The 12,061-nt window shown below is 51.5% G+C and overlaps 1 protein-coding gene across 6 annotated transcripts in view; it reads right to left on the reverse strand.

Annotated features, from left to right (window-relative positions):
• Window positions 1–8,308: 8,308 nt before the first annotated feature.
• The window catches only part of Zdhhc19 (zDHHC palmitoyltransferase 19), a 54,725-nt gene continuing 50,972 nt past the window's right edge, over window positions 8,309–12,061 (reverse strand). For 3 of the 6 annotated variants that reach the window (XM_021254952.2, XM_087186646.1, XM_021254935.2), the window contains one exon: window positions 8,310–9,290. In XM_021254952.2, coding sequence (XP_021110611.1) covers window positions 9,003–9,290 — 288 coding nt within the window. In that variant the 3' untranslated portion in view covers window positions 8,310–9,002. Of the gene's footprint in view, window positions 9,291–12,061 lie in introns of all 6 variants that reach the window. The other 3 variants (XM_087186645.1, XM_021254940.2, XM_013071913.3) reach the window with 3 other exon arrangements.

Consider the following 12,061-nt stretch of genomic DNA (forward strand, 5'->3'; position numbering starts at 1 on the left):
CCAGCTCCAATCCACATCCAGATCCTCCTTAGCCTTTTGGTCCTAGTCTCTGACTACTCCATATGGAGCTTCTCTCTCTTTGTTTTTTTGTGTTTTTTTGGTACCGGGGATCGAACTCGGGACCTTGCGCTTTCAAGGCAGGTGACCAAACCACTGAGATAAATCCCCAGCCCTCTTTCTTTTTTTTGGAAGGTAGGGATGGGTGTTTGAAACAGGGTCTCAATATGTAACCCAGGCTGGGTTGAATTTGAAACCTTCCTGGCTCAGCCTCCTGATTGCTGGGATTACAGGCATGCACCACTACATCTGGCCCATATGGAGCTTTTGGCCAGTTCTTGTCCCAGCCTTTCTTTCCCAGGAACAAACCCAGTCAGGATTTCTTGGAAGAAGGATGGATCTGTAGGTGGAAGCTCTGGCACACTCCATGGCTCTCAGAGACTCCTAACCATGGATAATTCACAAGAGGCCCAGTGTCAGGAAACAGCATCCATGCCACAAATGTCAGTGTCTTCCAAGAGAAACAGCAGTACCAGATTTCAGCCACAGACTGGCCTTGATCTTATGGAAACCAAGATCACAGTATTTCTCATATGTTTTCCTGAAAAAGCCCAACTCCTTACAGCCATGCATGGTAGCACATGCCTCTAATCCCAGCACTCAGCCGGCTGCGGCAGGAGGATTGCTGTGAGTTCAAGGCCAGCTTGGACTACATAGTGAGACCCTGATTCCAGAAATCAAAAAACAAACAAAAGAATTTCAGTGACAAAGCATTCAACTCTGCTGGGCCCCGTATACCCGCACAGGTCCCAGCCCCCACTGCTGGCCCAGACATCACCTTCCATACCCCCTCCCTGAGCCTGTGAATCGGCAGGCTGGTGGGAGCCGGGCCCAGCAGCTTCCTCCAAGCAGCTGACCTTGTTTCACAGCCCCCATTTCTGCCTGAGGACATTCAGTCCCATGTGAGAGTCACAGGGGTGACTGGGTTTCCACAGAGCTGGACAGATGACAACTTCCCAGCCTGAGGAACCGCCCCAGGGTTTCAGGGCTGTCGACATGGCCTGTCCCTGCCTGTCCCTCGCCGTGTCTCCTGCCTCCTCACAGCCATCAGCAGAAGAGTCAGGACAGGGACAGGGACTTCCAGGACCCCTGGTCTGAGACAGGTACCATGGACAGGGTCAGCTTCCATCTGCTGCTCTGCCCCACCCCCTGTGCCCAGCAACAGAGCCCTGATGATGTCCCAGCCTGGGGGGGTGGGGTCCTCACGCTGTGTGGGAACTTTGGGAGCGGCAAGTACAGGGAAAGCCAGCCTTTCCCTCTTGCTTCAGTCCTTGGGACAGGGACAGGGAGAGGCTTGTCCTGGCAGTGACGTGAGCAGCAGGGATGCCGCCGTGAGGTGCTGCTTTGGCACCAGTGAGGTCCCGGGCCCCAGTCCTGGGGGATCCTGAGCACTGGGTCATGACTAGTGGCGTCATCTGGGTGTCACCAGCTCAAAGGGGAGTGGGCTTGGTGATGAACCTCCGTGTGTCCTGAAGTCTGCATGTGGCACTTGGAGGGCACAGATGAAGGTCAGATTGGCCTGTCTCTTTCAAGTGACATTTTTGTCACTACCAGCCAGGGATGGTGGTACAGGCCTGTAATCCCAGCACTCAAGAGGCTGAGACAGGAGGGTCAGGTGTTCAAGTCCCACCTCGGCAACTCAGTAACTACCTTACAGAGACCCTGACTCAAAATTTTAAAAAATAAATGAAAAGGGCTGGAGATGCAGCTCAGTGCAAGGGCCCTGGATTCAATCCCTAGAACTGTAAACAACTCAGAAAATAAATATTGGTGAGGATGAAGAGAAAATGGAATCTTGCACACTGTTCATGGGAATATGAAATAGTGTGGCTGTCCCTCAAACATTTGTTTGTTTTTGAGACAGGGTCTTGCTAACTCTTGGTGATTCTCCTGCCTCAGCCTTCCAAGTACTGGGATTATAGGCATGCACTACCATGCTTGGCTATGATTTATTTCACTTAACATTATAGTCTCAAGGTACATCCTTTTCCTACTCAAGTTTATCTTTATGTCAGAGTTGTACTCCATTGTGTGTAAATATAACGTTTCTTTTTTTTCTTTCTTTTTTTTTTTTTTGGTACAGGGGATCGAACTCAGGTCCTTGCATGTGCGCAGCAGGTGGTGAAACCACTGAGCTAAATCCCTGGCCCAATATGACATTTCTTTATTCATCCATCTGTTGATGGGGATATTCGCTGTTTCCAGGATTCAGCTATTATGAATTGTGCTACTATAAACATGGGTGTGCATGGATCACCATAACAAGATGTCTTTAACTCTTTTAGGAAGAGTCCTAGAAGGGAATATTTGGGTCAAATGGAATTTCTACTTTTAGTTTTTTGAGGAATCTCCATAGTAGTTGTTCTAATTTACTTTCCCACCACCAATGGAGAAGGGTTCCCGATTCCCCAAAGCCTCCCCAGCATTTATTATTTAATTTCTTGATGATGACCATTCTTTCTGGGGTAAGAGGGAATCTCAGTGTTGTTTTACTTTGCATTTCTCCAATAGCCAGTGATGTTTTTTTTTTTTTTTCTGAGACAAGATCTCACTATGTAGTTCAGGTTGGCCTTGAATATACTATGTAGCCTGGGGTGGCCTTAAACTCGTGGAGATCCTCCTGTCTCAGCTTCCTGGGTGCTGGGATGCTAGAATTGCAGTTTGAGACATCACCATGCCCAGAAAACATTTTCTCATGTATCTATTGGCTATTTGTACTGTTTCTTCTGAGGAGTGTTTACTTGGACAGGGATTATAGGTGTACACCTCCATGCCCAAGTGGACTTTGGTTATTTTTGAATCCTGCTGGTTCTGGGGAACTAGAAACTCCAATTTCAGTAATGGAAAGTGGGGCTCTGTGTCTCTGTGGATTAACTTTGGAGGCTCAGATGACATCTTGCTCCAAATCTAGACTCTGTGACTGGAGCAGGCCACCCCTGCCTTTACAGAGCAGGGACACGAGGGACTCAGGCAGGGGGTGATCTGCTGGTCCCTTTCCTCACCAGGCAGACTGTGCAGAACTCTTGCCTGGCCTGTGGCCCCATGGAGTGATGACTGGGGCACAAATTCTCAGCTCTGTGGACCAAGCACCAGGTTCCACAACAACTGCAGGGTCAGCCGAGGCGTCTCTGGATGCAGCATGACAGATGTCATCTGTGCTCCTGTCCCTCACTCAGAGGATCAGGACACATACTCCAGGCCACAGGCTCTGACCCTACTCCTGCAGCTACTCAGAAATTTGGTCTCACACTGGGTGTGGTGGTGCACACCTGTGATCCCAGCACTGGGGAGGCTGAGGCAGGAGGATCGGTGTAAGTCTGAGGCCAGCCTGGGCTACATAGTGAGACCTTGTCTCGAAAAAACCAAACCAACCAAACAAAATACATTGCAAAGAGTGCTACCCTGACCCGACACAGGGCTCTTGAGGAGGGGAACTGGCACTCGGGCAAGAGGGCAGAAGCAAGCCCTGAGTGGGTAACAGCAGCCAGGGCAATCAGCCCTTGGCCCCTTCAAGCTGACTGCTGCCCTAAGGAGTATAAGGAACTCACACCTCCACCAGGAGAGGAGGGTTCCCTCTGCTCCACATTCCTGCCCACACTTGAACTTCCAGTCTTGCCCTCTTTGCCAGGCGGATGGCTAGTTTTTGTTAGCATCTCCCTGGTTTCTGATGAAGTTACACATCTTTCATATGTTTATTGACAGTGCATTTCCTCTATCACAAAAACAACTGGCTGCCTTCTTGACTTTTTGAAAAATAATTTCTGGGCCGGGGATTTAGCTCAGTGGTTCCACCACCTGCCTCACAAGTGTAAGGTCCTGACTTCGATCCCTGGTACCAAAAAATAAAATTTCTTTTCTTTCCTTAGTTTTTTTTTTTGGTACCGGGGATTGAACTCAGGTCCTTGCGGTTGCACAGCAGGAGGCAAAACCACTGAGCTAAATCCCCAACCCCTCTTTCTTTGGTTTTTTGAGACAGGTTCTTGCTATGTAGCAGAGGCTGCCCTGAAACTCGCAGCAATCCTCTTGAGTGCTGAGATCACAGCATGTGCAACCAGCAACAATTTTTAGTAAAAATGCATGTTGATAAAAAGAAGAAAGACTAGAAAGATGTTCCCCAAAATATTAACGGGGCTTAGTTCTGGGTTGAAGGATCACAAGGATTTAATTTTCCTCTTTATGTTTTTCTATATTTTTCAATCTGCCCCAAATATAGGTGGGGATGGTGGCGTATGCCTATAGTCTCAGCTACTCAGGAGGCTGAGGCAGGAAGATGGCTTGAGCCCAGGAGTTGGGGCCCAGCCTGAGCAACACAGCCAAATACTGGCTCCAAAAAAAAAAAAAAAAAATCCAAAGTATGTCTAACTTTTGTAATTAGGGGGAAAAAAAGCATTTATTTAAAAAGAAGAGCAATGTCTAAGTTGCAGGGATCTTGGAGATGAGCAAGGGTAGAAGTTAGAGGGCTTGGCATGTGGGGGTGCTCAGGACTGAGGAGCCCTGGTGGCTGGAAGCAACCCTGGGGCAATCTCTAGGCCCCACCTGGGCTCTGTCACATGTTTGCTGTGTGCTCTTCAGCTGGGTGCTTGGCTGCTCAGTACCTGCTTCCCCTATGATAACATGAAGGTCAGTGTAGAAGTCTCTGCAGGTGCTGAGTGACACCACGAGCCAATCCAAGTGGCTCTCAGCAGAGCCGCCACTGTCCTGCAAAGGCCAAGAGAGACCGCTGCTAGCCCACCCTGGACTGGCTTCAAGGTGTTAAAAAGAATACAATGGGGACCGGGGATTTAGCTCAGTGGTTCCAGCGCCTGCCTTGGAAGTGCAAGGTCCCAAGTTCAATCCCTGGTACCAAAAAAAAAAAATAATACAACGGACTGAGTGTGGTGGTCCACGCCTGTGATCACAACACTTGGGAGGCTGAGGCAGGAGGGTCACTGAGTGAGGCCAGCCAGGGCTACATATGAGTTCAAGGCCAGTCTGAACTACATAGTGAGACCCTGTCTCAAAAAAACTAAAATGGCCAAAGAAAAGCTTCATTCTGTGGTTTTTAAGGTTTAAAAAGAGAGAGAGCAAGGCCGACGATTTAGCTCAGCGGTTTTACCACCTGCTGCACAAGTGCAAGGACCCGAGTTGGATCCCCGGTACCAAAAAAAAAAAAAAAAAGAGAGAGAGAGAGCGAGCAACGACTCATCTCTGCAGCAGACAGCCAGTTTCTGGAACTGAAGGGTTTGGGGTTTCTCTTACCCATACCAACGATCTCTCCGTACCAACAGTAGGCGCCCACGGCACCTTCTCTCTCTTCCCTGGTCCTCGTCGGGAATCACCTGTGCCCATTTCTCCTACTGCTGCTTTCCTGGGACTGAGACCCAACCCTCTTCCTTCCCTCTCCTCTGTTTCTTTTCTGCAGGCCCCACGGTCACCATCCTGTCCCCAACCCCCAGGCCCCAGCCCACCTGTAGCCTGTCCTCCTCCTGTTTCAGGGGTCTGGATGCCAACTCAGCTGCCTTAGGCTGAGGACAGGCAGCTTGATGCACTCACCTGAGCCCCAGTTTTCCCTTCTGTCCAGGAGAGCTGATCCCCGACCCCCTCAGCTCACAGGCTTTGATGAGGGGGCAGTTGGAGAATGGAAGTCTCTGCACCCTATGCTGTCCATTAACCTCACTATGGACCAAATTTCCTTGGCTGCCCCCCAGCCCTGGGAGGAGGGAGCTTTCCCTCCTGAGCTCCTGAAGGAGGCTCCCGCCCCTAGGAGAGGTTGAGCACTTCCTTGGGTCCCTCACCCCATGGCTGGCAGCAGCTCTCCTAGCACTACTCATACGAGCTGGTGGCCATTCAGGGTTTCGCAAGCAAGCTTCTCTCCGCCCCTCAGGAAGCCCCAAGTTTCTGGAGGCCAACGCACCCTCATCCTTATGAAGTGTGATCAAGAAGTATGGTGCATGTTTAATTCTAATGTATTACAGTTAAAGACACATTGCCACAAATCCTTCTCAAAATCCTCCTCCTCATTTTGAGAGCACACATCCCATCATTCTTACCACTTCCTGAAGCAGTTCTGGAAGTCCTCTGTTGTGAGTGTCTTTAGTTGAGCTGAAATGGCTGCCTCGATTCAGAGCATTGACCTTTCATTGTCATTTTGACTCTGGGGAAGAGGCAGAAGTGACACAGTGCCAGAGCTGGTGAATAAGGTGGATGAGGCCACACCGTGATGTTTTTTCCAAGCCTGCCTTTCCTTTGGATGGCACTCGGCAGCAGCATTCACAGCATTTTTTTTTTTTTAATCACAGCTCATAAAGGCGCTCACAAAAGAGGACTTCCAGAACTGCTTCAGAAAGTGGCAAGGACGATGGGATGAGTGTATTCAAATGAGGAGGATTTTAAGGGGATTCACAGCAATGGGTCTTTGGCTGTAATGAATTTCTTTCCTGAAACACACACCATATATTATGACCAGCTTCACTGCACAAACCTGTGCCTCACATGAAACACACTCGTTACATGCGCTCACTACCAGTGTTTGCCTCTCTACCATAGCACGACACAGCTTGAAACCTAACGGGTGCCAACAGAGCAGAGGTGGAGGGACAGGGTGGTAGCGGGTCACCCTAAGGTGAGTGGTACACAGGTGTGAAGCCCCAGGCAAATGACCTGCGCAGCTGGCTTCTGGGGAAGAAGCCTGCCATCCTTGTGGGGTCCCGGGGCCATGTCTGGGCCAACTGGGTGTGACGTCCTTGTCCAGTCCACGGCTCTCCTTAGTCACAAGTCGACCTCACCTGTCACCAGATTAGGACACGGAGGCCTGGTGGAGACCAGCAACCTCACGGGACAGATTTAGTTCCTGGCATCTGTGAGGCCCCTGGGTGACCCCACTGCTGCGCAGGCGCTGCTGCTCTTGGTCCCCATCTGGCTCTGCCTCTTGCTGTGCTCCCTCCGGACCCGCAACCTGCAATGTGCCCCACCACAGCTGTGAGCCGGGGATAAGCTTCTGCTTCTGCTTCTCCTTCTGGCCAGGGACAAGCCCTGCCTGGTGCGGCTGCTGCGGGGTACGGTGACCTGCCAGCCCTGGCTGCAGCCTGGGGGAGTCTAGGCCACCACGCCACAGAGAGCCAGTCACTGCCAGTGACGAGGATGGAGTGGTGCTGGGCAGCTCGTCCAGCCGTCCTGGACCTGTCCTCAGCTCCATGACACAGGGACACCTCTCACAGGGCCTCTGTGAGCGGCGACCTGAGAAATGGGCGTTACCCAACCTGGAGTCATCCAAGTTCCCATCCTGATCTTTACCACATCCATGCATCACCTGCTCCACTTTCTCCCTGGCCGTTGTCACTGCAGCAACCGTGACTCATCTCACTTTGTAGAAAATACTTGGTGAAGGAGGAGGGACTATGCACAATCCATTAATATCTACAGCCCCTCCCATTGCTTTGAATTGATCTTTTTAAAAATACTCATCCAGTGGTGCTGCCAGCTACCTTGAAAACGCAAGGTCTTGAGTTCGATTCCCAGTACAATAACAAAAAAACAAGAGCCAGGATTTAGCTCAGTGGTTCCACTGCCTGCCTCATAAAAATGCTTGTCTTCAAATCCTTCAGTTCTTGGTCAGGTCAAGCCTCTTCTGACCTAACTACCCATTCTTTTCTAGTCATTAAAATAAATGCTCAGCTGTTCAAATAGAAAGGCTCCTGGAAGCTGGGCATAGTTGGCACACCTGTAATCTCTGCACTTAGGAGGTTGAGGCAGGAGGATTGATACAAGCTCTAGGGCAGCCTGGGCTTCATAATAAGACCCTGTTTCAGAAAACCAATAAAATAAAATAAAACAAAACTCAGTTATCCAAATAGGAAGGCTCCTGGGGACTCAGCATACTTGGGAAGACCTGAAGTAACAGACAGGAAGTCCCAACCCTGGGCCACCCAAGCTAGAGATCTTGGGGAGATCTCTGTGCTGGGGGAGCCATCAGCTACCCAGGGACACACACACCCATGGCCAGCCGGTGGCTGAGGACTGAGGGAAAGGACAGCTGAGGACTGAGGGAAAGGACAGCTGAGCCCAGGCATGGCAGGAGGCAGTCCTCAGCTCGCCGTGAGCAGTGGGCCTGACTCAAAGGCTCAGGGCCTGGCCTGATGGAGCTCCAGGCACTTTAGGGGCAGGAGTTTGTCGGGGTGTGATGGAAAAATACGGTGATTCTTTAATTAAGAAAAAAATACTATTACAGTAAAAGATACATTGCCATGAATCCCCCTCAAAACCCTCCCCTACTTCAAACAGGCTCATCCCATCATTCTTGCCACTTTCTGCAACAGTTCTGAGTCCTCTTTCCTGAGTGTCTTTAATTGTGCTGTCCTGGCTGCCTCAATATCCTGAACTGATTTAAAACATTGACCTTTCATGGTGATTTTGACTTTGGGGAACAGCCAGAAGTCTCAGGGTGTCAGATCCAGTGAATAAGGTGGATGGGGACACAGTATCATGTTTTTACGAGCCTGCCTTTCCATTGCACGGAACTTGGCAGCAGCAGTCACTGCATTTTTTTTTTTTTTCCAGTACCAGGGATTGAACTCAGGACCTTGCGCTTTTGAGGCAGGCACAGCATCACTGAGCTAAATCCCCCCATCATTGCATTTTTGATCACAGCTTGTAAAGATGCTCAGGAAAGAGGACTTTCAGAACTGCTTCACAACATGGTAAGAACACGGTAAACGCGTTTTCAAAGGGAGAGCGTTTTGAGGGGGATTCGTTGCAATGTGTCTTTTACTGTAATAAAGATTTTGAATGTGAGCACTCATCATATTTTCTGATCAGCTGTGTCCAGGCCACAGCTTGTCCATTGGTCCCCTCCTTCCCCCACTGAGCCTCAGGCCATGAGGCTGTGCAGGCTGCACTGTATCTCCACCCAGAGCCCTCAGTTCACAGTCGGTCACAAGGCTGCAGCTGAAAGGCAGGCTTTGCGCCATTCAAAGTGGGCAGAGATAAGAGGCTGATGCTAATTTGAGATCAGAGCACTGCTGGTCTGGCTGGGGGCTTGTGGGAGGAGCTGCTTCCTCCTGCTGGGAGCCAGGAGGGACTGGGCTGTGGTTTACTGAGGCTTGGCTGGCAAGGCCTGCAGGGGGGCACCCCCACAGTACCGATGAAACTTCATCCAGCCCTGGTCTGAACTCCAAGGGAACGGCTGGGCTGGAAGGAGCCATGCAGCCCCTGGTGCCACCCTCCCATTCCACGGATGAGGGACCAGGAAAAGTGACCTGAAAATTCAAAACAAAAAAATAACTGGTTGGGGTATCACTTAGTCAGAGTCTGTGCTCAGTTTGCAAATCCACCAGGTTCAATCCCCACACCCCTAAAACCAAGCCAACCCCAACAGGTAAGTGGATAACTGAAGCCCACTAGGGACGCCCTCGGTGCCCAGAGTTGGGATCCCAGAAGGGCGGTGACTGCCACCAAACCCCAGGGGCAGGCGCCTGAGATCCCCCTAGAGCAGGACAGGACAGGGCAGAGGCCACACATCAGCTCCTGGAAGCCACCTGAAATCCACACTTCAGGAACAGTGGCTCAGGCTTCTCTTCCTGCTGCAGGAAATTTAAAGAAAACAAATTCAAGGCTTCAGCTCCACAGCAAAGCGCCCTTTGTGCACTGACTTCTGCTCCTAGCCTTGCTCTCAGGGCTGGATGGTGCCCAAAGCTGCCAGAGCCTCCCGGGCATGCTGGGCCAGCTGCCTGCGGCCCTGCAGAGGCTCAGGCAAGCAGGGCACCCAGGGGTCACAGGGGCTGCCGACCAGGGTGCGGGATGGGAGCGGAGGCCCATCCTTGCCCTAAGCCCAAGCCAGGCCAGCTCCTTCCGAGACACATGATGTACTGAGAAGGTCACCCCAGGCTGGTGATCCATTGTCCCCCAGGATTTAAGAATGACGTGTCCTTATAATAGATATTGGAAAATGGGAAGAAAATGTTCAGATGGCAAGGAGAACAAGGGAGGGGGGAGGAGGAAAGGAAGCAAGGGACAAGGGAAAAAAGTGAAAATAGAAGGAAAAAATGGAAACAAAGCCTTTGTATATAGGGAGGGGAAGGGGGCTGAGGGGAATGGGGAGTGGGAAAAAAGGAGAGCCTGGATATATCATGTACAGGTGCAAATTCCCTACGATGGGTGTTATCATTGTGTATATCTAGAATGTACCAATAAATGTTTTGCTTCAAAAAATATATAATAAAATGGGAAAAAACATGAGGTGCACAGCCGGGCATGGTACTGCACGCCTGTCATCCCAGCACTCAGGAGGCTGTGCCAGGAGGATCACTACGAATTGAAGACCAGCCTGGACTGCATATTGAGACCTTGTCTTAAAAAATCAAATATAAGCCAGGCATGGTGGCACACATCTGTAGTCCCAGCACTTGGGAGCCTGAGGCAAGAGGATTGCCATGAGTTCTAGGCCAGCTCAGGCTACATAGGCCAGTCTGAACTACATGGTGAGACCCCGTCTCAAAAAAAAAACAACAAAAACAAACAAAACTAAAAACACCCCAAGATACTGATGATAGTAAATTATAAATCAATAAAAATGAGGAGACCAATCTTCAACCTTGGCTATTCCCAAAGGAACTAAATGCAGAGCCTGCAAAAGGGCCAGGCCAAGAAGGGGAAGTGGAAACCAGGAAGAAACAGAATTACTCCTGCCAGGCACCCCCCAAATCTGAGCTGGACCCCACGGTGCCCACTGCAGCCACCCCAACCCACGCAGTCCCACCCAGTATCCCTGCCCAGCACTGCCCGACTCTCCAAATGCACCCCTCAGGAGACTGGGCAAGCATGATTCAGTTTCCCTTCCAGTGCTCAGAGCTCTCACTTGAGGACTCCATGCCCTGCTCAGCTACCGAGGACAGAGGAGACTCAGTGTGACTTGGGTCCCTGTGAAGGCTCCTATGCACCATAGAGTCTGTCCGCCTCAGGACTCATCCCAGCCCCAGGAAGTCACAGCAGCCCTGAGGACCTTCAGCAGCACTCGTCCTCCAAGCCCCCAGGACGCTCCCTGGTTACACCCTCAAAGGCCACAGTGGCACTTGCCATGCCGGCCTGTGTGAGGACTGAGCTCACCCAGCAGGCGTTTAACCAAAGCCTGGTGCAGGTGACACTCAGCCAACGCCATCACTCCTGCCCCACGGAGTCCCCACTCCACTGGGGCCCCAGAGCCTTCCTGTCTACAGCCCAGAGGGAGAGGACTCGGGGACATCTGGTTACAGCCATGGGAGCCCGGGAAGCCCCGCCTTGGTTTCCCTCTCCCTGAGAAATGAAGGAGGTGGTCAATATTCGGGGGTCCCCCGGCCAGTTTGGGGATCTGACTTTGCAGCAAAAGTGCCTCAGCCAAGGGCAGCAGAAAGTGGCCTGGTTGCAGACAGAGCACACAAAGGGACCCAGTGCGGTGCTGCCCCCAGCCTGGCCAGGCTTCCAAGAACCACACAGGCGGGCACTGGTGCTGGATTTGTCGGCTGCTGCCCCTGTTCCTGGAAGCTATGGTCCAGGAAAAGCAGGGGGTGGACAGGGAGGGAGATAGTACGAGCAGGAGAAAGGGTGACAAAGGACAGCAGGAACGGAGGGGAGGAGGAACAGGGCAGAGAGGGTGCCTGGGGAAACCAGGCCTGGGACGAAAGGGAGGCTGGGGAGAGGAGGCACAGTGGAGTGGCTCTGAGCAGCACTGAAGCCAAAAGCCCCTGCGGTGGTGGCAGTAGCTACGGCAGCTGCTAAGGGCCACCTCCCCAGCTCCTGCTGTGTCCTCCTCCAGCCTCCCTCCGTGTCCCAGGTCTCTCCTGCTGTCTCTGCCTACCCTCTTCTCACCTCTTCTGGCCACTTTCCTTTAGTGGGGTACACTGGTGCACACCTGTCACCCCAGCACTCTGGGAGCCTGAGACAGGAGGATCACAAGTTTGAGCCCAGCCTGGGCAATTTAGCGACTTTGCAAGACCCTGTCTCAAAATAAAAAAAATACAAAGGGCCAGGGTTGTAGCTTGGTGTGAAGGCCCTG

This window comes from Heterocephalus glaber, unplaced genomic scaffold, assembly GCF_053883595.1.
Source record: "Heterocephalus glaber isolate CG9 unplaced genomic scaffold, H.glaber_assembly_v1.0 deba00001504, whole genome shotgun sequence".
In the NCBI taxonomy this organism is placed as follows: domain Eukaryota; kingdom Metazoa; phylum Chordata; class Mammalia; order Rodentia; family Bathyergidae; genus Heterocephalus; species Heterocephalus glaber.